General features: G+C 39.6%; 1 protein-coding gene across 1 annotated transcript in view; it reads right to left on the bottom strand.

Annotated features, from left to right (window-relative positions):
- Positions 1 to 25,159, bottom strand: part of PDE11A (phosphodiesterase 11A) — a 139,295-nt gene that overhangs the window by 31,158 nt on the left and 82,978 nt on the right. The window contains exons 11-13 of the mRNA XM_009462386.2: positions 6,342 to 6,488; positions 6,134 to 6,241; positions 793 to 902 (exon numbers count right to left, since the gene is read on the bottom strand). Of these exons, the coding sequence (XP_009460661.2) occupies positions 793 to 902; positions 6,134 to 6,241; positions 6,342 to 6,488 (365 nt within the window). The remainder of the gene's footprint in view (positions 1 to 792; positions 903 to 6,133; positions 6,242 to 6,341; positions 6,489 to 25,159) is intronic.

The following is a 25,159-nucleotide window of genomic DNA, read 5'->3' as shown; positions in this document are numbered from 1 at the left end:
GAAAATAGTCTGCAGAGCAAGATTTCACACAGGCGATGTAAGAATCTGCCTTCAAGATCCAGCTTCATGTTCTGATGGGTACTGACCATATCAGGGGCTGGCCAGCCCACGCCTGCCCACCGCAGCATGCCTCTGAACAGGCTCTGTGGGCTTTGGCCTGTGGGGTAGGCCAGGGAGGAACCATTTCTACTGACCAGGGACCCTGCGTGCTCCACAGCTGACAGGTATGTGGAGAGGCAGCTACTCCAGCCACCTGCTGCAGACAAGATGCATCTGAGCTCCAGCATGATGGCAACGGTTTCATACTTCATAAGCTAGGAATTACTTTATGTATACTTGCTGATACGTTTGTGAAAGTTTTTGTGAAAGCATGATTTCAGTTTTACCTATTTTCTTTTCTTCTTAATAGTTGAACAAGGTTTTGCTTAACATCATGCATTCCAGCCAGCAAGAACAACCCGGATAGACAGTTTCAGTGTTTCCTGGGTTGAATACCAGAATCAATAATAGCTCAGCCTGAAAAGAACATCGAGTTTTGGCACCACATTTCAATATGCGGTGTCAGTTCACAAGGGGTAACCCGATCACCAGCCCGATACAAAGGACAAGCCAGCAATTACCCAAAAGAACAGAGAACGATAAAGATGGATTGTCCCTCACTACACACAAGAATAAGAATACTTGGCCTTGGCCTAGGAGGCCTGAAATTAATGGTTCATTCTTTATCCTGCTCACCTTTTGCTCTTCTGTGGAAGAAAAACAAATTAAAGTAATAAGAATTAGAAAACTTACTTGGCTTGGAAGGCATTGTTGGTTCCCCTGTGGTCAAGGTCATGACATAAGCATCCCACAATCAAAGCTAAAATTTCAATTTCAGTCAGAATCTCCTGAAATCCTGCAGTCTGAGAGCAGAAAAAAAATAGCAGCTGTAACTATCAGTAGCAGAAGGGATAAGTAATGTTAGTCCATCGAGCAACAGTCAACTTTGTTTTGATACCATGAATGTTTCAGTAAGGAGAAGATAAATGCTTTATTGTCATATTATATTCCCTGCTGTATGTTAGATGGTTAGCAGAACAGATAACGTCCTTGGAGTGATCTGTTATTATCTCTCTGTTGCATTTCCAGCATGCCATTTCTCCACTACCCAGAAGGCACTAAAGGCAAAAAGAGCTGAAAACAAACACCAATAACTACACACTAAGACAGAAACTGGAATTTCATATCGGAGAAATACACAACAAAATTAATTCCATTTTGAAATTATTGTTCAGAGAAGTACTTAGACAGATTTCTTCAATCCTGAGGTGACCATCTTAGTCAATCCCTACTGTCAGAGATAGCTGAGATGTTAAATCAAAAGACCTATAAAAGAAGCCAGCTAAAATATACTCTATGGAAGTGTTACGAACTATTAAGAGATTTGTTATCTAGGACACATGAAATGAAGCGGCATGATTTAAACAGGAAAAGTCTCAAATGGCATATTTCTGCTGCAGATACTCACTTGAATTTAGGAGAGATTTTTGAAAACTGACGTATTGAAATTCCCCATAAGCAGCTCAGACCAGATAAATCCATGTGAATGGGGGAGCTGATCCTAGAAACATTTCTTTGCCACTGTACTTCTCCTCGTGGATGCTTACCATAGCAGTTTTCCTGCCTGGATTGCCTCATGTCAGAAAAGAAATACTGCTGTTACTGCTAACCTCAAGCATCCTGCACAGATCCTGTCTGGAGAAGGTGCTGGAGCCTGCGTGGGACACCACCTCTCTGGTGCCGTGCATCTTACCCACGGCAGAAACAACCCGGTTCTTCAACTCTTCAGAAGCATAAGGGCATATTGCCTGCAAAAAATGACTGGCTGAGCTGGAAAACCATAACACTTGTGTTTCCACAGTGCCAGTCTCCAATGACACTCCTCAATTAGCCACACAATCTAATTAGTATGAAAGGAAATTATATAAAAGGAATATAAAATACATTTATATTGGAGGACCAAACCAAGGCTGAACACTAACAGTGTGTAGGAAATCCTGGATTCCATTGATTTTCAATGGGGCATAATTTCACCCACTGGCATGAGGAGGGTTAAGCGATACAAAGACAGTGACCATGAGTGGGATTTGATGTCCTTACCTGGTAGGAACTTACAACCCACTCAGAAATGCCAGTGAATTGCTGCAATACCATGTGAAAACTCTGCCATTCACCCTGAAGACCACAAATTCTACTTAAATAAATGCACATTCAAATCCAAATGGTCTCTGTTTTCATAGGCTGAAATGTGGCCGCAGTTAATATTTAGGCAGGACAGGGAGGCCAAGCTCCCCCAGGTGCTCAGGAATGCATTTCCGTGGGGACTGAGGGAGTGCAGGACTTGCTACAAAAGCTTTATAATTGTGCTCAAAGTTTACATATCAGAAAAGATGATCAAATATGAGGAATAGATTCCTTTTGTGTAGAATCCGCTGGCATACAGAGTAACTCAAATATTATGAAAGATTCTCCTGATTTCTAGTAGCATAGCTTTTTTTAGTTTCAGTAACAGCTACCCAGGAAGAGGAAATTATCTAGAAAATAGTGTTTTCTCTTTTTATTTTTTAAACATGGCTCTTACATAACAAATAATAATCGTAGTCTATTTTTTAAAAAGAGATTAAAAAACAGGTTTGTAACTGACACCATGCCACGTGTCAAGTTTCAATCTAGAGAAAACATTCATGGCTAAGTTAAAACAACTTAAAATAGAAGTTTTATAATATAAAATTGATGCTGTAAGAAATATTCTTTAGCATAACACAAGCTTTGATTAAACTCAAGGATTCAACCTGTATTGCAAATGCAGGACAGACAATTAAGGAATTTATTAACAGTAACAATATCCCAAAAATAAACGCAACATTTTATTTAATCAGAAGTCTTGTCATCAAATGTATGACAGAAATATAGCATATTTCACTTAATAAAAAAACATTTAATTTAAAACAATGTTACAGTAAGGGGATATCTGCTTTGAACATAATGCAAAAAAATAGAGCATTACATTTCCCCATTTTTTTAATTTACACAGAGAGAAAAAAAATACATGGCTATAGACGACGGTGCAGTAAAATTTATTTTCACCAGAAAAGGAATGACCCATAACTCATGAGTGGCAGCGTCTCCAGTGAGTTATGGAGGTCATTCTTTCATGTGAGGAAATGAATTGCATTTATTATTCCTTGCCCCACATTTATATGGTTTGTTATTAGCACACCAGGTGAGATTTTAATTTTGTATTGCTTCCTTGTTCATTTTTACTTTTTGAAATAAGTATCAATGTGAACTGTGTTAGGCAAAGGCATTGATAATGAAGCCTGGGCTTGATCCTGCGGTTTATGCTCATGTGACGTCCTTAACTTGTAGGAGCAGTCTTGCTTCAGTGCTTGTCTTCAGAATATTTGGGCGAGTCTGAAATGCCGAAGTATAGCTTGCAGGACTGGGCTTATAATTGTTCAGTGTCTAACCGGAGAGAGAAAATACATACTTAGATATACAAGAACGTACCTTAGATATGCAGAAGGCTGACCCAGGAGTGAAACAACTGGTTTAAGCTTTGTTGGTTTTCTGTTGTTTGGCTTGTTCAACTCAGCTGAATTTTCCTTCTGCGTTCAGTGGGAGCATGGTTGGGCCATTACAGGTTACTGCGTTACAGACTAGACATTACTATGCTATGGCAAGTCCTACCTGAAAATACCCTAAAAGAGACCTATTGATTTATATTTGTGGTGCAGTCAATATTGCTGTCATGGAGAAATCAGGACTAAGGTGCAACAACTGCACAAAGCAGTGCCTTCTTAACCGTCAGAGCCCCTCTCTGATGGTGAAAGAATTTTCCCCTTTTTGCAGGTGAAAAAACAAGGCACATACTAACTCGGATGGTTCCCCCAAGACAAATGCAGTAAGAGCAAGGCTTGTGCTGTTACTAGTTTCTTAACTCTCTTTTTTGTGTCTTTTTTCACAAGATCAGTCTTTCTGTCTCTGGAAGGGAGAGGAGCCCAAGCGGATCATACACCTGAACTTACTCTGTTCTCAGCCAGAGCCACAGGGAAGCGGGGTGGGATGCGTGGTGAGTCCAATGCTGTGGGCACAAGCATCCAGCCCTGCATGTGGAATTGCTCATTCGGTTTATTACCGGGAGTGCGGCGATCAGATGAGCTTGGCTTGAAAATCCTTGTTGCATCCGTGTGCTGACTACTAAAAGGATCTTGAAATTACGGTTTGAGAATCACCGTCACAGCAGTTTATGGTTGCGGCCTCGCAGGCTTGCTGGTGGCTGTTGAAGCAGGAGGGATCGGCTTTCTCCCGGCTGGCTGCCGATGGAGTCACCGCCGGCGGGACGGACGGAGATGCCCGGTGGGAGGGCGCGTTTCCCACCGAGAGGAGAGCCCGCCGAAAGCCCGGCCTCGGCGCGCCACCTAGAGGTCCGCACCGGTGCGGGCTGGGGGCGCCGCACCCCCGCAGCGTTCGGCAGAAATTAACGTCATTCCCAGCTGAACGGCGCCGCCTGACTTTGCCCTTACTGCTCGGAGTAAAAAGCTTTTCATTTTTCTATAACTTTAAAAAAAAAAAAAAGCATGTCACGTTTACAAAACCTTAAAAACGACCGATGTCCATGCCTTACCATGAGATTTCATTAGCGATCATCAGAAAGCGCCTGCTGAAACGCCGTTAATTCTGCTCGGCTGAACAGCCTCACGCCCAGAAGAAGAGGTGACCTTTCTCTCTTGTTGAACGTCTCCGTTTCCTTTGTCTCACAGCGTACAGTGCAACTTCGCTACGCCTCCGTAAACGCTCACAGAAACAAACCCACGTAGCTGGGACAGACCTAGCATTATACCAACATCTACCTGCTAGGGGACGTCATACCCTGTTTTTTCTCGCCCGACACGTGCAGTTGTGCCACAGAGACAACGTCAAACGAAGTAGGACAGCTGGGAACCCAGGCGCAAGACAGCTGTGCCCTGTGAGCAGGTAACAGGCCACGGACTGTCCCAAGTCCCTGTTAACACAGCGCTGACCTGTGCTGCGAACGGCACAGGCTGCAGAGCCTCCACCTCTACGGACAGGGTCCGGATGCTAACCACGCCGCAGAGACCGGCCAGCAACGAGAACATAAACGTTCAGGGATTAAAAATTAGGGAATAAGCACACGATAACCCAGATAAATACAGACTTGCAAAAACGCTACTAATACGACTACTTTAAGGTTCGCAATGGATGACTCCGGCCATTAAAACTGAACATGAAAAAATGGAAAAACTTGAACTCTTATTTTTATCTGGAGATAAGGCAAACCCAAAATGTAAAGTACAGCAGAAAGTGTTGTGTGCACACAGACACGTTGCTTCTCTTTTGCCATATTAACCAGAATATTAAACATCCAGGACCACAAAGCTTTTTGTTGATACATTTACAAGAATTAACTAGCCAAACATGGATTATTCCATGCAGTGAGGTTGCTGTAGGGTAGGGAGAGAAAGCAAGTAAGAGCAGTGGTACTTTCAACAGAATTTACTTGTATGCCGAGTTACAGGTACTGATGGAGATACATGTTAATAGAGCCCAGAAGTGTTGCAGTGTCCAATGTAGACACAAGATTCACTTAGATCACTATGTTGGAAGATAATTTTAAAATGCTTTAAGGCAATATCTTCTACAACTATTTAGATGAAGCTGGATAAGAAGGTAATAAACATCAACATAATAAATACTTCTTCTGGGATTCTAATCTTCCTTGGTTTTGTACCTCCCAATTTAAGAGTTTGAAATAAACGTCAAATCAAAGAGTTCCAAAAGAAAAACATCTCTCTAAGATCAAGATCTATAATAACAAGCTCACTCCAAGACAGCCATCTGTTTTCAGTCACTTTTATGTGCCTGCGATATCACTGTCACTAAAACACTATAAGGTTTTGCCAAATATGTGCCGCCTTAAGTTGAATAACCTAATTCTGTGTGCATTGCCATTGGAAATGAACAAGTATCATCATAACTAGAAAAGAAATCAAACGTTGGAAAATGTTTAGACAGGTAAGGCAATGGGGCAATAAAAGCTCTTACAGGATTGTGTCTGTAGCTGGATACTTACAGTTAACATGGCAAACATTAGCTGGCAGACGTTGAAAGCATGCCTCCAGTTGTGATACAAAACCATTCGATAATTCTTCCTAACTGTCAAAAGCCACCTACACAGCGTCTGAAAAGTACAAATTGTATCAGTGCTACTAAAAGTGTACAAATGGACAGAGCAGTGCCAAGACAAAAGCAGCAGATATCTCTGCAGCGCAGATGGTTACCTCGTAGTCAATTTTAAATTTCTGAACCATTCCAAGTTCCATGAACATCCGCAGGGCTGCAGTAATCATGGCATCCACATCAAGTGAGAAGTCATCAAAATGGATATCATCAATGCCAAGCTCTGACACCAGAGGGATGTTTGCTGCCTGAAAATGCCAAAGGGAAACTTCTGATTCAAAACTTGGGTCTTTTTTTCTGCATCACTCTTCCAAGAAACCATCCATCCATCAGTTCTGACCTGCCAATACGTCCCCTACTTGATTTGAATGCCGAGCAATAGAAGTCTTAATCTGAGAAATACAAACATGTCAAGCTAACAGAGCGGGGAAACAGTGGGAAGGAGAGGAACCTGATATGAGCAGGAAATATGCTCACCATCCCGACTGGAGCCTATATACAGCATTTAGACTGAGAGAGCTGACCACTTTACAGCTACTGCAGTAACACAATATATTCCAAAGCAAATTACAATGCTGTAATACAAGAAACATCTGGACAGCCAGCAGCTGTGAATTTTAATTGCTACCATTCAGAAATGCAAAGTAAACATACTGCTCTACAGAATTTCTTCATCCAAAATATCTTTACATTTGTAAGTATACAAGTGCCCTTTGCTTTGCACTATTTACTACACGTTCGTAGAACCAAAAAAAAGAGTAATACAAGAAGGGTCTAGCAGAAGTACTTTTCAAAGTAAACTAAAAATAATTTTCAACGTGCTGATTATGTAGTAAGTCAATAAACAATAGCAAAAGCCTTATGTTTTGCTTTGTCCATGTAACAGCAGACTTTTGTTCTGTTTGTAAGAGAGGAATGAGCTTTTCGTGCACACAAAAACATACAAATGAGTGTGCAGGGCTGGCTAATGCATACAGTTGTGCACACAGATGTGTGGTGGCTAGCCCAGTGGCAGCACCTGCAGGAGCCAGGCAGAGGTGCTGACAACCCTCACAGGCTTGTCTGCCCTTCCTTACGCCCCTTTGGACTTGCCACTCATCTCCCTAGAGAGGGCAGGTGGAGGAGGCTGCATTTGCTGAAGAAGCATCTGTTCCCTGTCTCCTGCAATGAGAAGGTGATGGGTCAGGTAGAAACCTCACAAAGGGGCTGGATCCAGACCACAGGCCACAAGCTAGACTATGCTGAATTAGTTAAAATCGCATGGACTCAGCTGGTGTGGCACATCCAGCTACTCACTTACATAAAATAACAATTTGTTCATGCAACCGTAAGTTCACCTTCACAGTTACAGCTTCTATGTGACCACCTTATGGCTTCCTTTTTGAAAACTTGTGTTTTGAAATATTGCACCCTAACTACAACAAGTTATTGAGATGTAAAAAGCTTTCTCTAGCCAAAGGGAAAGTGCCACCTCAGTAATTACTTTATGCAGACATTAAGCTGGTTTAGCTATACCACATAAGAGAAGATAGCGTAAACCTAGCATAAAATAGCATTAACATTGCAGCGTTAACTTACTTGCTAGCTAGAAGAAAAGTCCTTCCAGTTCAGCACCCAGTAAAGCATGCCAAGACCACAAAAGTCACGGCGTTACAACCAGTAAGGTTAACTGACATAGGAAATGCAACAAAACCATCAAGTCAGGTGTCATCCCAGGAGGCAGCTGAAGAACCTCTGGAGCATGCAGGCAGAGATGTAAGCTCTGTTAACTGCATACTTAGTCTGCTAACATACTTATCCAGGTTGAATCAATTCAGCATCTTTTTTTGAATAATTATTGAAATATTTGAATTACTTCTAGATGATCCCAACAGGAGTTACACCTTAACACTCTTTAAGATCTAGCTGCAAAGCTATGTATTTATTTCTGAGGTAAAGAAAGAAAGAAAACATGGTTAAGTGTGAAACAGGAACGCTGGCCCAGAGATTGTGCTGTCCAGACCCTCAGCAGTCTTACAAAAACTGTGACTTTTTTATCATTCAGTTATTCTTCAAGAGCTTTGGGGGATACTCAAGATGCATACTAATATTTATTTTACAAATACACTCATTGCATAGTAAATACACTCTCTAAAACATCACTGAGGAAAGAAACACATTTGTCCATCTTACTCATTTGTTCCTCAGAAAGAAGTTTAAATAACAAAGATGCCGAAACAGAAGCACTTGCTTGCAAGTAGACCTACTTGAAATTGTTTTATCGAAACTATCTTTACAAACCTACTACTGCATTTTCATTAACTTTGAAGTAGGCTCTGATTAAAATTTTCGTATTTTTTGTCCTCTTAAAAGAAAACAGATATTTTCCTTGCTATTTTTTACTGGAAACAAACACTTTTACCAACCTGTTACAATTCAAGGGAGAACACTTGTAAGCAGTTGCTCAACTACAATTGTTTTACCCTTTGTCAAACAGTGGAGAAATAACAATATATTCCAAATCTATTACAAACTGAACAACAGGATATTAACAAAGCAAGTCAAAAACAATTTCTTCCCACGTCAGTCTGAAACTTTTAAATATTTATGAGGTTTTACATTCCTAAATTTAACAGGAGTGCCATAATCCGAAATAACTGCTGAATTAATAGCCAGGAGATAACATTTGTATAAAAGAACCATTTGCTTTACAACAGCAATAAAGGAAACAACAGAATTACGAGTGTTGAGACTAATTTGAACAATGTTAAAAAATGATATGTTGTGGGGCTTCAGCAATTTTCCAGCTGCACCTGGCATTGTCTGTCCTCAGCTTCTTATGTTGGAAATCCAGTAGTCCAGGGTTTATAGGAGAGCAGTCATTAAAACTTAATTTTTTTAATTACAAAGATATAAAAAATATTCATAATACAGAATATTAAAACATATCCATCCCTGAAATTCTGCTGCACTGCAGGACACATTCCAGTGGATTTCTTAAAATAAACAGCAATAACAACACTCTCTTCCAGGAAAACAGAGGGGATGAAAGTACCATGACAATAAGAGAAAGGGACAGGCAATTAAAATTCAGGTTACAGTGAAATTATTTTTTAAAGCACCCCAGTGATTTAGAATCACTTAAAAGGCTTGCTTCCTTTGGAATGTTTTGAAATTCCATTTCCCCTTTCTAAAAACAATTAAGAACATTATACTCTGAAGTCTTTTTACCCTGCAGACCAAGCAATTTCAACGCTCTCATCCTTGAGAAAAATTCATGTGACTCTTCTATGAGCTTATGGTAAATTAAAGCTGGACATGCCTCCTCTGATCACATCTCCATACCCCTTGGTACTGAAGCAAAAATTTGTCTTGAAAGGAAGCACGAACACAAGTTGGGCTTAACACATGGAAGGCAACCGGTCTTGCCTAATAAAGTACAAACTCAGCAGTTACCGGACTGGGAAACTACCACTGCTTGTAGCCAGCTTGAAAAAGAGGATGTGATGCCCTCGAATGAGAGCATAAAGACAAGGTCTGTGGCTGCCCCATATCCAGATGTGCATGGGATGGGGTGAGATGGATACAGGAAGGAGGAAAAGCCATCTTTGTACTCAGATCAGGGTTGGAGACAGATTCTCCTTTCCTCATTGCTCTTTACTATCATGTAAATTGCTTCACAGCCTGCTTGGTATATGTGAACAGCTAGGAGACAAGTGACTGGCTGAGCCTTACCTTACATCAGCCATCGCCACAGGGCCATATGTCATTAATGACCATCACACTTCCAAATACATGGAACACCAAAGTGGCTCCTACCAACAATAAAGTCCCAGTACTGACCACTATAAAAGACAGCTGACGGGAACAGAAAAATAATGTTTCTGGTTCAGTACTAATAAGCCTTTGGGCTCCTGTGGATGAACAAAACCTAAGAAGGAAAACTTTAGGAAACTAGAGAGTCAAAGTTTTAAGGGAAACTTTGAAAGGCTAAATACTTGAAATAAAAGCTACTATTTGATGCTTACACCTTAGTGCTGCTGAAAACAACTATTTCAGTTTTAGAAGTAAGTATAAAACATACACTGTATAAAATGGTTTCTTCATATTGCTAGCATACAACTAGATAAGAATAAGATAAGCATTCGTACTTGTTTTTTATTCTAGGCAGTAAGCGTTCATGCGTAAATGTATGTCAGAAAAATGCTGTATAATATGCACACGCATATACACAGAGCATTTTACGTTCTCGCTGTAAGGGCTGCTGAACGAAGCGATCGCAATCAATCAACACAAGCAAAAGGGGAGACTTCGGCTGCTCTTACTGAACATATTTCCTGAATGAGAGAGAGGTTTTACAGTCAGCTTGGTTAATGTTACTGTGAATTGCTTTCCTTTTAATCCTGCTTTCAGTTTCTGTCATATACCACACTAGTACCTTCAAAATGGCCAATACTGCTATTGAGAAAACATATGCAAAGCATACCATTAAATGCTCTCTTACAAATCAACTTTAAATCAGTTTATAGTTATAAATAGTACAAGAATGATCCCTTGGAGATGGGTGAAAGGAAAGGGGGCAACCTTCCTGTCCTGAATAACTTACAGGTGTGTCTTGCTAGTTTAGGATCTGGAAACACATTACCAGTTTTTCCAAACAGGGAAGAAACTCTATGGATTTCCCTAACGAGCCACACAGTTTTACAGACCAAACTAACTGTGTGAGCTGGAGGTCTAGTTTTCAGCATGTGAAAGCTATAGTAAGCTAAAGTCTCCTCATTCCAACTAGTCAGATGTACTGCCAGTGGAGACCAGCAGACAGGTCACATGCTGCCAGCATAAAAAAAAATGGCCAGAGGGAGATAACTCCTTACGTAGGGAAAAACTGTATCATGCAGGAACAAATATGAAATAGCAATGTGGATATTTAATAACCTCCTACAGCAGAATTTGGTTAATGAGACAGTCTGGGTCAGTGGCGGAGAGAGGGCAATTTCAAGGTGGTGATTACATTTTATCTCATCTTGCAATAATCCTCTTATTCCATCCTTACTTCCTACAAGTTGGCACACACTGATAGGCAGCTTAAGGAGTTTCTTAAACAGAAGATACCTTCAGCTCAAGGGTCTGATTGTAATAACTTGATTCAGCATTACATGTTGTATGAAAACACAGGTTTTAGTCCCATTTGATACTAAGAACACAGGACAAACTATCATTTCACAGATTGACAGGGAAGGTTTACTAAATGATTTTGCACTAACTCTTCTAATAGCATATTCTTTGTGATCTTATATATCCATATTTAATAATGGGATAAAATCAGGTGTAAGGAAACCAAGACGTTCATTGGGAAGCATTCTTTCTCCTTGTAAAACGTTCACTACCATGGAAGCAGTCCAGCTAAACACAGAAAACACTGGACTAAAATCCTACTTTGCTGTGTCAGCTTAAACTCTCTGTACTTCAGTTTTACTGCCTGTGTGGATAAGACATCAGTGCTTAGTATGCAAGGAAAGCATTTTGAAACCTACTGATAAGTGTATTAGTATGGCTTTATTAAAAAAATAGGACATTCTTCCATTTGGTATGCTCAGCTTCTTTCCCATGTGGTATCAGAACTATTCTGTAACAATAACTGCCACTACTGAATACAGTCACTTTTTCTGTAGCCCTATAGACAGTGACATGTGGAATGATTAGCAAGGTTCTCTCATCAGAAAATACTGCTAGACTGACGAGGAAAAAAGTAACAAGAAACTTCAATATATAGAACATGTATAAAGATATCCCATGAAATATATGTCCCAATGTAGCAAAAGAATGGCAAACCAATACGGTATGCCTCTTAACTCCCAGTGGCACTGTTTGAGTCAGGAGTCCATGTACTACGATTTCAATAGCGGGTCAGGATCTGATCTCATTTATACTCTATAGTGAAACTGGAGCTTCAGACAACGTGACATACACCAAAAAAATGAGACTACCCTTTCAAGTATCTCTTCACCCAGAATCTCTCTCAGAAGATTAGGAACTGAAAAACCTTAAAGGCTGATCATCAAAACTGGCAGAGAAAGCATCAAAGCAGAGAATATTTAAATGTGATGCCACCTTTATCTCTCACTTAATCTTCTATCAAGCCATATTGGAGACAGTATTTTCTGATGGCAAAGATTTTTATTTGCAAAGGGTTCTTTTCATGTATAAAGGCCTCTAAAATACTTGCTCATATTTTTAGCTTCAGGCATCTTTTAAAATGTATCTTTATAGTCAGTTATTAGCAGTAGTGGACAAATTTTGCACTTCTTCATAGCCATGGAAGACCAAAGTCTGTTATGTTCCAGTCTGACACATTTCTTACTCTCTCCAAAGGGGAAGGAATCAAATATTTCAGCTCAGGGATGTTTTAATGCCCAGAGCAACCCAGCTTTTAAATGCCTCCATCTGTTACTGCAGACTGCAGATGCCATCTCTCTGCCCTTCACAATGCTGAGTTAGCACCTCTTTTCCAATGACCAATCGCAGCAGAAGCAGGACAGCAGCATTTAAAGGGAATTTTATAATATTTACAGTAAAGGGGAATGGGTGTGGAAGAGACTTAAATCTTCTAGATTTTGATTCTAATGATTTTTTAACATGATTATCACAGTAGCATCACTGCACCCTTTGGGAGTAAAATTGCCCAGAATCACAGAATCATTTAGGTTGGAAAGGAGCTCTTGAGACCAGCCAGTCCAACACCCCTGCTCAAGCAGGGTCAAAAAACCCCCAACTTTATTTGCCCTTCAACAACTTTCACCAAATTCCGATTCTCTGAGTGAGGTCACTGGATGAAGGCATACTCAAATAACCACAACTGGAGAGTGGAATGAGATGGGAGTGGGGCTTTGGAATCATCTGAAGGCAGTTGGATGAAACCATGAGATAAGGAGACGTCACGCTACCATATAAACATCTTTTGCCACCATCAGATCTACCAGACTCCCTGTTTCTGTATGCCAGACTCTGTGAATGTTTTATCCAACAACTGTTCAGATATAAAAGATGTCAACAGTCCCTGGAACAGGATTTATATATTTTAAACCTCTTCAGAGTAACCCAGCAGATAAGCAGAGGGTTGCAATTGTGAAATCAAATGCCCAGCTCTGCCCAAAGTCCCACAGTAGGTGTCTGAGCCCTTTGCTGGAAAAGGTCATTCATTGCTTCAGTCAGTTTCACATCTGTAAACAAAGGATAATGCTGCTCTTGCACCCAGCTTCAAAATCTGCAGCTGAAGCACGTATATGTAGTGCATACTCCTTCATCCTCAGCTGGCACATCAACAGCATAACATGTAATTTAGACATAAAATGTGGAACAACGAAAGCTGCGTTTAGTCTTGTTTCAAAAAGTTATATTTGGTTTGACCATTTACTAAACATAACTACTGCTTAGTATGAATGCTGGTATTTGCTTTAATTAAAAGAGAAACTTCATAGCGTTAAGAAAGCTATTTATTCTGCTCCTTCTATTAGAACAAGAAAAGTAGCCATTAAGCAATATATCACTATCAAATACAGCATTTTGGAAATTTTTTTATTATCATGCACTGTGGGCTTAGGACAAAAATATGGTATTTACTTTCTGCTTTTAGTATCAAGCTATATATGCCTGAGAAAAGGATTTGACTTCTTATATTTTTAAACAGGCAAGGGAAGATATGTCATTACAGCATTACACATGCTATTTCCAAAGGTAAGCCCAGAATTATAGCTAAAAAGCTTAAAGTATTTTGAATGTTTCTGATCAATCAATCCTGTCTGAACATGCCACTTTCTAAAACTGGGACCCATCAAAAAGAATAATAAATTTCAGAGATAAAAAATATTAAAGTTTTGTTACAAACTATAATAGAAAAGACACAAAATACATTATTTATGTTGCTAAAAATCAATCCTTGATGTTAAAGTTGTTTCCTAGTACACAGAAACAAAATATATGGCAGCCTATAAAAAGAACAAGAAATTTCTATTTTAAAAGAACAGAGACATAAAATAAAAGCAATTAATGGCCTGAGCATCTATTATTCTTAAGGCCAAAGTCCTAACCACAGCAGCCTAGGACCGGAGTTTTACAGGGCATGCACATTCGACACAATGATCTCCTGAGGCGTGCAGGGGAGTGTTCACGTCCTTTTGGCTTATGGTGATTAGGAAATAACCAGTGTGTCACATACTACAGGCTAGCAACTGTCGACTTTTTATGACCATTGGTGCAGATGAGAAGCTCATACAAAAGGGCCTATTCAGTCTCTGTCCCAGAATTTGAAACAAACACAGGCAGCAAACCTAGGGCAAGTATTTCTCAGTGATACGAAAGTGTCAGGCATGCAGGCTGCCATTTCCCACAACAGCCTTACTTGGTTTTGGTAGGCAGAGAGTCAGCTTTGTTGCTCCCGTGAAGAGCAGAATGGGTAACGCAGACTGACCCCCTCATATCTATAAATTTGGAATGGTGAGGGAAGAGGGATACAAGGTAGACTTCTCCTCCACAAGACTACCTAGGAAGGGGAAGGATGGCTCTAGCTGCTTCCTTGAAGACTCGGAAGAAGAAAAACCTGATTAAGGGTGGAAGGAACAGGGTCAGGGTTCTCCTCACAGAGGACAGGATGTGTAGGCACAGGGAGGAACTGGCTCTTTTGGTGGCAAACAGCCCAAATTGTGCCCTGCAATTCACAGTTAGACACATGGTGCCAGAGAGCGTGTGAGAGAGAAAGAAGTGAAGGTATTGCCAAGAACAGACACTAAAAAGAAAAAAAAATAAAAAAAGAAACAATAAAACCTCAAAAACCCCACCAGTGCCATAATGGCATATACACCGGTATTACACTATTTTCTGTGCCAGTGTACTCCAGCAGCACTCTGCACCCAAGCCAATCTGCAGAACCACTGGCCACATGCCACCGTAGGCCCGTGACGGTGCTGCAGGAGCGCATGGCAATGGCACTGGACTGTGTTCCTGCTGGCCACTGAAATTTTCTTTCTGAGCACCTGTAACAAATCAGGCTGGCAGTACAGTGCCTGGCATTGAAAGTTATGCAAATATATGAATGGGCTACTGCTCCACTGAGGAGAAAGTCCTATTTCAGATCTGCTAGAATAACAGCTATAGCAGAATATTGTCAGGTAGACAATAAATAATACTGAAAACATCTTCAAACTTACCACATACGTTTACAGAAAAGCTACAGAGAACACTGCAGTGATTATCCTTAAAATATGTTTTATCTTTGTTTTTTTCTCCTTAGTTTTCATCAAGTTCTGATTACAGGTTTAAAAGAAATCCACCCATCCTATTCTGCATCCATAAATCACTCCCTAGGAGCACTCGGGACTGCCCAAAAGAGCATTCTCCAAAAAAACAGAGCTTCATCTTGCTACAGTCTAACAAGCCAGGAGCGTTATCCTGTGGGAGGCTTCTGCAGGCCGGACTCTGAAGACAGAGCCCAACTCCTCCCCACGCAGCAGAGCGTCCATCCTCCGCAGCACCCGTCACCCAACACAGCACACCAGCAGAGAACGCCTGAGCACCCAACCCGCACAGCAGCACAGAGCTCTAGTTCACACACAACTCATAGCCTAATCACCACATATTTTCTGAGAAAAAATTAAATATATAGACCCTGCTATTTCAACAAAAACAAATAGGCACTTAAATCTTGTATTTATCTCTTTACTTACTACCTATATATTACTAGCTTTATAAGTTTTCTTTAAACAAAAGCTGCTTTCATCTATCACTACTTTGAGGTGAAACACAGCCATAAATACTTGTTTCTTGTCATTCATGAGGTTCTTAATGAAGATCTTATAATACATGTTAACTGACCCCTTTAAAAATACCCTTATGATATTTGACTGATATAACCATTCCTTTACTCCTAGACACCTTGCATCTACCAAATTAATGTTCTGAATATAACATCTTACCCTATACTTAGATGGTGCTACAGAGGGGCCGAGGCATCAGCCAAGGAGGTATGAATCTCAGTGAAGAGGTCTGTCTGCGTGACTCCATTTTAGGGACACGGAGGATTGCCCATGCCTGGCACAAAGCTGTGGGGTGCACAAATACCTCAGCCGCCACTAACTCAGAGAGGCATTTAATGTGCAGACAAGTGAGAAACGAGCCAGGCAAGGAGCTGGATGTGGGACCCTACCAGGGCTGCATTGCTGTGCCACACAGCACCCAAGCTCACCAAGGTCTTCCCCAGGTCACTGCCACAAGACCCTGGGGCAGGCACTACCCACAGAGCAGGTCTTGCCACAGCTCGCCACGGTGGGGTTGTGATTACACCGCTTACAACCTTTCCTTACCACCACCCACAGCAACGGGGCTCCTTCAGGGAAAGTACAGATAACACAAGCAGATAACTGATCACTAACGCGGATAACCTGGAATCCGTTTTAACAGTAGAGTTTATGAAGGCAACAAATAGAAATCTTTTTTGTTGTTTTGGGGTGGGTTTTTTTGTGTGCCCACAAGCTTGTTGTATGCCTGGGACAAAACACACACTGCTGCACGGCAGCACAGAAAGCAGGATTAGCCCGGTTACATTTCAGTGCACCAAACAGGATGCTGTACGCACAGGGGGATCACGAAGGCGCTGGAAAACACGGATATCTGATGTTCTCAGCTTTTTTGTGTGTTCAGAGGTGGGTGTAGCTTGTTGCAAAGCACAAGATGACAGAACACTTCACAGAAATGGCCTCATAAAATATTCAGTTCCCTGTATTTGCCTGGGGTACAATCTGCACATTTTCCATACAGTTGCAGCAAGAAAGAGAAGTGCTAGAGTCTATTTCTCATACACTTAAAGTGTTTACATTTTAAATTTGAAAGACTAAAAACGCAGAACTACTGATGTAATTTCTCTGTTAGAAAGTACATCTACTCTGCCTGGGATTTTGCCCAGGCTAAAACAAGAGACTTTTGAGACTAAAACAATAGAGGAATTCCCGCCAGCCAGACAGTGAAACAGTGTCATAAATAACCTGTAGAAGGTTGTAATTGCAAACGTTTTTTACATAATATATGCTAGATATAGTTTTGCTGGGATGACACAGGCCTGTACACCCCAAATATGAATTGATCTAGAAAACAAGTGTGCATCCATGTAATTTTTTCCTTTAAATAATCCCAGAGCCTAAGTTAATACTGCACTGGAGAACGGTCGCTCACACACTCGTGTGTGGGAACAGGTCTTTCAGCACAGCCTCACTCTTACTAGCTGATGGAGGAACATGAAAAAAAACATGCTGGATATGAGACTGTGGATGAAACATGGCTGAACCCGCGAGGATATTTCTCCCGAGCCTCCGGTGACTCATGCAAGAAGGACACGCTGCCTGTGCTGCTAACGTATTCTACTACATGCACACACACAAACATTACGATGGCGTGAAATTGCACTGGTATTACCTTTTTCAGGATTTTACAGCTTGACAGAAATGCTGCTAGGCGATCAGCCTTAAAGTGGAGCAAGGATGGCACCCAGTGGCCAAACAGATTCATCTCAGAAAAACATTTCTCTATTTCCCATGCTCCGTTTTCGGCAGTTTTAACTATAAAAAGATTCTAGCTCTAATATGAACTTGTTGGCAATGTCACAAGCCTTTAAAGGACACTGCCTTCTTCCTTACGGGGATACTTATGTTTCCTTTTGTAAAATATTTTGTAAAAAAACCTGCCTGTAGAAATATTGCCATTAATAATTTAAAATCAATACCAGTAAACATTTATGATAAACAACTCTTTGCAGCCAGAACACTGTATAGAGGCAGAAATAAACGAAAGAAAAGTATTTTTCCTTTTGTAGGGTATATGCTAAGGAAAACAAAAGATTTTTTTCCTGGTTTTAAAATCAGTACGACTCCTAAGGAACTTGTTTAATTTTAAAATTAACATTAATAATATTAATGCCAATTAGAAAATTTCTATCCAACTAAAGTTTGGTGAAAAGCAGCTTGATTTTTTAACCAGAAAATTCCCAGTTATAACTGTCAGTCTGCTGAGGCTACAAAAGGAATCCAAGCACAGATAAATAAAGAATAATTTATAATGTGAAATATTATGCCATTTTCCTGGATTTCTTTGAAGAATTCTTTCTTCCATGAGTTAAAACAAACAGTACAATGGTCTTACTGGGCCAGTCTGGGAATGCAGGTCTCAGAACAGCGAGCTGTCACATAACAGGGCTAGCCTCAGGGATGTCTGTCAACTGCACGGGAAGTAATTTGCTCCTTACTAATGGTGAAAGGACCATGATAAACCCACAGTTAAGAACTCCTAAAGTACCATCATTTGCTGAAGTACCCCAATTTTTTAAATTATTCTGGTCCAATTTAAGTGCACAGGTCTTTGCTAGACAGATTTTTCTTCCTGTTTGAAGACCTTTCCAAATAAAAATTCCCAAGTCTGTTACTGACTGAAGCATACTACTTTATCATTTGACAAGTGTTGATTTTTTTTATCATTCATTAGATATTCCTCAGGCTTGCATGACATTTTAAACATATTCTATGCCTTATCGCTTTTTGCATGGTCGTTGACTAAATGGTGTAGCAATGTTGAACTGTATTTATTCCTCGATGCTTTCCAGCTGACAAAAGATTCTTGTGGAGTATGACGACTGATCAGATTGAAGGACAGACAACAGGTCTGTTGGATAATAAATCATTTCACCCTCACCTCTGAGCAATACTATGTCCCCAACAATTGCTATTTCTAATTTCTTTTTCTAAGCATTCTCAAGTCCTGGACCAATTGTGGTTTTGGATATAAAAACAGATGCAAGAAATACAAAATTTTCCATGTAAATAACAAAACGCAGTATTTAAGAGCAGCAAAGTAGCAGCACACTTTTTTTTTTTAGTATGGGTAAATTAATAACCCCAAGTGTTTTATTACTCCTCTGCTGAAAATTTCTATTGTTGAAGTACCACTGTATTAGTGTGCATAACTACTAAGAAACTGAAAACCAGCCACTATTAAAGGCAATAAGGCAGTAATATTTTAAACTACTTAGAATGTTTTTTTAGTACTGTAAAAGAATATTAGAATATAGCAGAAATTCTTAGAATTATTATCTAAATCAGTTGAAATCTATTTCAGCTTTACAGAAGGCTTTTTAAAAAAAGTAGTACCAAAGACTAGTTTTGACCTTGCACGTAATTCTAATTTTCTGTTGTTTTCAGTGATTGAAGTTTATTACTCGTTAAGGTATTTAACAAGGAGATTTAAGCTCTGGTCTAGCTATGAAGTAGCTGAACTTAGTAGTAGTTTTATTATTTAATATTTCCAGTTAGTGTGTGTTTTTACTCTGCAGTAAGAATATCAATGTTGATTTTTCACTTTTTTTTTTAATCCTAACCCTTAAGCTCCCTTCTTTTTAACTTACAGTGTAAATGTATTCAGAAATTATACTGTATAGCATAAACACTTAAGAATAAATACATTTTTCCTTTGCATATTAAAGAAATTCCACAGGAAGTTCCTTATTGACATCTGCATTATGCCCTCACCCTGATGTAATCTGCAGACCAGAATCTATTCCTTGCTGAAAGAAGCCTATCCCTTTTAAAAATTCATTTAATGACCTGTGCTAAACTCATAAATGAACAGAAAAAAATGTCTGGGCCTGGATATATGATTAAATTGTGGGCTTTATCCAGCTTCCAGGCCACAAATTTCTTTCTTTTGCCTTAACTCTCTCAAATCATATACAGCTTTTCCTCAAGAGAAAGTTTGTTTGTTTGTTTTTAAACAGGATTTACTTATCTCCTACACTACAAAATAAACTGGTTTTGCGTGGGTTTATCATGCAAATGCAACACAGTTGCAGCATACAAATCTTTTGCAGTCAGAAGGCAGAAACGTTAAAATTTTTCACAGAGATGTTTTAATATTTCTGTCCCCTCTTTGCAGACGGGAAGCCAAACATGAAGTGCCCTGCCCTGCCCAGATGATATGACAACACGAGGGCAACGAACCTGCCCAGTTAGACTACAAATACTCAGAGGTGGGCAGACAGGGTGGATGTGCTCCTCATGACTGCTATAACCTCCCTTTACCCCTCTATAGCCAACAAAGAGGGCTGGCCCCTTCAGAGGGCAGCTCAGTGCCTGAGCCTCACCAGGTTAAATTACTCCTTGTAAACCCTCTCTGCATAACATCCTGCAAAATTCATATTTCATCTGCCCTGGAGAGAAGGGAACATTTTACTCTGGGAGCTTCCATGTTTTCACCTGGAAATAATAAACGTGGTCATTTTAGAAATACAAGAGGAATCCTTTCAGTGACCTTTTGCAACAATTTAATCTCATCTTAATCAACTATGAAGCCAGTAAATTCAAACGCTGAAATTTCAGGAAACCTGGATGTCTAAATTTTTGAAAGCAAATTCAGAATTTCCATTAGCTTTTTCTATTAACTATGCCTAGAATTAGGGTAGACACTGTAGTATGACACTAGTCTAGTAGGACAGCTCCAAAAGTAATTCATAAACAGGTGCCTCTCATGCCTCTGACACACTGAAGTACTCCCACTTTCTTTACTTCTAATAAAACGCCTCATGGAAGAAATTAAAGCAAAAAAGCTCAGGGTGTTTTTTTTTTTTCCACAAAATGTCACATTGCTCTTTTATATGCCTTACTCTCAATAACACCTATCACACTGGAACAGGTTTCATGATGGTAACTATAGCTGTATGAGAAGCGCACCTGAGAATCACAGCTCCCGGCACCGAGACAAAGAGCTGAAGAACAGCTTAGCAGGACAATGCAGAAATGCTTCCAGGGGCAGGTGGTTGAGAAAGGAAAAGAAACAGCTCGTACTAAAATAAACAATTCAGCAAACTTGGGAGTTTTCATCAAACCCTGGTATCTGCAATTCCTGAGATTTATGACAATAATGATCAAGTCAAAGCACATTTCTCTTCATTTTAAACATAGAAGGCATGGTCTCTTTTCTGGGTGCTAGAAAGTGATGCGAAGAATGTAGTTTCCTATTTTTTTTTCCAGGCAGTGCTGTTGGAAGGCACTGATTAATAACAAGAATAGTTGTATTGTGTCAGACCAAGGGTCCTTCTAAGTCCTGTACCTTAGCTTTGAGAGTGACCGAGAGCGGGGAAGACTATTTGAACTGAGAAAACACACTTCCTTGGTGCACTCCTTTCAGCTTCGGCAAGCTGCACTTCGGAGACTTCCCGAGTCAGAGATGACTGTCTTTGTACAGCAGTCCTCATTTGCCTTTTCCTTCTGTTAATTCATCATTTTTAACTCATTAACATCTATGGTGATAGGTCATATAGTTAAACTACATGTTTGCTGAAGAGAAATCTTTAGTCAGATAAATATCTGCGCCCTGATAATTTCATTTGATGCCCCTAAACCTAAACATTGTATGAGAAAATACCATGAAAAATCTTTCCCCGCTCCTTGTCTCCATGCCATTCCCTCTCTTCACTGAAATTTAAAAAAAAAAATAATAAAATCTTTGAACTACAGAGCACTAGCCTGATGTCAACAGATAACAGCCTCACATTTCAGAAACCAGTATAAAAACCCCAGTTTTTTTATTTTAAATCATTATTTATTATTTTTAATAATTTTCAGTGTATGCAATGTGTTCCTGACTTCTTGTTTCCATGACAACTGAAGACATAGGCACATGTAAAAGTGTATGAAATAATGTAATACAATAAAGACCTCAGTTTCATGAATTATGAAACTCTTAACACTGTGCTTTAGGTCTTGTCTTATGTGGGCAGTGCATGTGGAAAAGCAGAGAAAATAAACTGTGTTTTACTTCTTGTGAACACGTGCATTTCTCAAAAGGGAAAAAGGGAACACAGCTCAATATTAACACTTAAGCCCTGCTTACCCTCAAGGTTTCTCCTCATTTTTTTCGCCATTGTCGCTACTCTCAGCAGAACTTGAGCAGCTGGAATAGCATTGGGGAAAAGCTTGGTGCCAGCACAGACCCTCCTGTGACAGCCAAAGAGGAGTCCAAGAGTCTGTGGGACTAGTCTTGGGGGACAATCTGAAAAATACTTAAGCATGTGAATAACTTCACGCACTTAAATAGAATTTAGGTCTTTAAATGACTGTACGTGTTTCACCACATGCATGGCTGGACCATGGCTTGCAATACTGACTTCGCAGTGCCTTCGGTCCTTGGTAAACTCATGTTACCAAACAGATTGAACCGGCAGCGTCATCAATGCGTAAAAACCTCATCTTCTCGCTATGCATATTTAATAGCAATATTTCATAAGTGGTCCAAAACACAAAGGCCAGCTTGCCTTTCTGAAATTTAATTACTGAGGAAGATTATAATGTAATTATTATAAACCACTACAAATGATTTAATTACCAGAACATAAAAGTAAGTAAAATAGTTCTAAATTGAAAGATGACATCACAGCAGAGAATAACGTAGCCTAGGAATGCTTTCCCAATCCTTACAGAGATTGGGGATAAAATTAATACATAAAATTCAATTTTTCATTGTGCTGCCGCTGCTACGCATTTAAGGGTGGGTATAAAAGTGTAACAGCATAAGACATGAATAACAAATTCCTTTGATATCATACATGTAATGCACTCCAAGTATCAAATTCACTTAAATCCACCATCTTTCATGGATTCAACTGTTTACATTGTCATATACAGTAGCAGTCCTAGAAGTTGTTTCCTTTCTTGGTTCAACTCTTTTCATCATTATTTAGTTAAATGTCCATGGCTTTAAGAGAGACACAAAAGCCTCCCTATGTGGAGGTAGGTCTTAACTAGCCATACCTCAGGCTACAGAATTGAGAAATACAGGAATTGTTATTCACACTACATTTTGAATCGAAGATTCTGTAAAGCAGGTGATACATTATTTTCCGTTGTGTAGCTCTCCTGTGTGCTGTTTGACCTAAAAAAGGGAATCTCTCACAGGGCTATAAATAATGCATCATAGTCATTAAATATTGATCTGCCTTATACCATTCACAGCTGCACAATTAGGTTAGCTTTTTAAAAATAGCTTCTTGTACATTACCCATAATAGGACAGCGTTTACATATTCTCTTTGGAAACGATGTTAGTTAAATTTAAAGGTGATGTATGTTTGTGGGACTGCTTGCTAAGTCACAGGACTTGTTCATTACTGCCTCAGAAGTCAGTAACTCTTGCTATAAATATCCTGCCCTGGACACAATTCTACATTCTTTACTCATGTATCTTGGCTTTCTATATTTGTCTAAAAAACAACTATTTTTAGGCTTGGAGAGCCTGCATTTCAATGAGAAGAAACCTTACACTACAGGACAATGCTATAGGATAGCATCAATGTTAGATTAATCAGACTTTACTAGTCTTACATTTTTCTACTCCGATAAAAATGCTTATAGCTAAACACTAGGGCTAGTACATAATGGAAATAATGGAATTGTCTTTTAGGTCTAAAATACAAGAGAAAACTGAGTTGCCACAGTTTTTAAAATCATACCTATTCCTAACTTAAAAAAATAAAATTAACATTGATATGGGTATGATTCATTTGTGCATTACTTTAGCTTATCCTGCCAAAATTCAGTTTGAATTTAGTCTAGTTACATAGATGTAAGTGAGGAGAAGCATTGTGATAAGTCAGGCTCAAGACTTCAGACAGACATTCTCAGATATGCAAGAAATGTTTGCTCTCAAGGTGGATTTTTTGTTTTACTTGCAAATGCCCACGAAAAGTAAAGTTTAATTTTTCTCCCTATATCTAGAGCAATGGTATCAGAAATCTACCTATGACTGTAATGCAGCATGTATCAGAAAACCTAAAAAATATTATGCAGTTTATATGAACCTAGCAGTATATCTGATTTAAATTTTTTTGAAGCCATCATAATTTAAATCTAAAAAAAAAAAAATCAAATTTGAAAAATATTGACTAGTAAATAAATGTAAGATAATCTGGCAATGAAGAGTCTATGTACAATATTTACTGTAAATTGTATGTTTTCCTTGCTCTTGTTTTAATCCTATAAATCATTCACAAAACCCACATCCTCTTTCTTAGAACATGGAATTACAGCGCATATCCCAAATACAGGAATAATGGTAGATACACGATGATTAATTCGGATTAATAATTAATTCGGATTCAATTGCCTGTTATTGAAACTCTATCAATTAAGCTTCCATGTGTTTTTCCCCATTTTAAAAACTTACTCATTTTCAGGAAGAAGGACTCGTTTTACACTGCATGCCAACTCAAGTTTTCGCTTAATGTACATTTAAAACTGGTATAAAAAGAGGACTGGATCTTAAATTTTAACTTGTTTCAGAGATCTTGGTCTATCAGAAAATGCAATACAGAAGACTGACTGCCATGAATAAATAGATGGAAGATGACAGAGGGAACATTACTATGCAATTTTACAAATGCTAAACAAAGCCGAAGACAGCAACATCCTGCTGAAATCAATGGCAAACCTCCCATTAACCTTCCCCAGGGCCAGATTATCACCTACAGAGACTGAGGTGTTTGCTCAGGCTCTGAATCCAGATCTCTGCAGTTTCACTTGTGTCTACCTGGAGGACTAAGCCCCCTCTCTTATCCCTAAAACAAGCTCGCTGTGTTAAGAGTGTGAATTTTCCATTCCCACTTCCCCTGGGCGCGGGCAGCAGGCTGAGTGGGTGGCTCCACCCAGGTCAGCAGACCTGCGCCTGCCCTATGCTGCGTCCGAGCCTTGCACCGGGTCCTGCTTGCACTGGCCTCCTGAGAAACGTGTGCCTGCTAGCCTAAGTGCTAATGAATCCCAAAAGCTTTAATGCAAATAATGAAAAGGACTGGTGAGATGAATTTTTACAGTAATGATTCACGTAATTGGGTTATCTTCCGAGAAAAAGAAAACATCCAT

This window comes from Nipponia nippon, unplaced genomic scaffold (genome assembly GCF_047370975.1).
Source record: "Nipponia nippon isolate SJK-2023a ecotype South Korea unplaced genomic scaffold, ASM4737097v1 scaffold_5, whole genome shotgun sequence".
Taxonomy (NCBI): Eukaryota; Metazoa; Chordata; class Aves; order Pelecaniformes; family Threskiornithidae; genus Nipponia; species Nipponia nippon.
The sequence above is the reverse complement of the archived record's forward strand: the minus strand, read 5'-3'. Positions and strand labels throughout refer to the sequence as shown.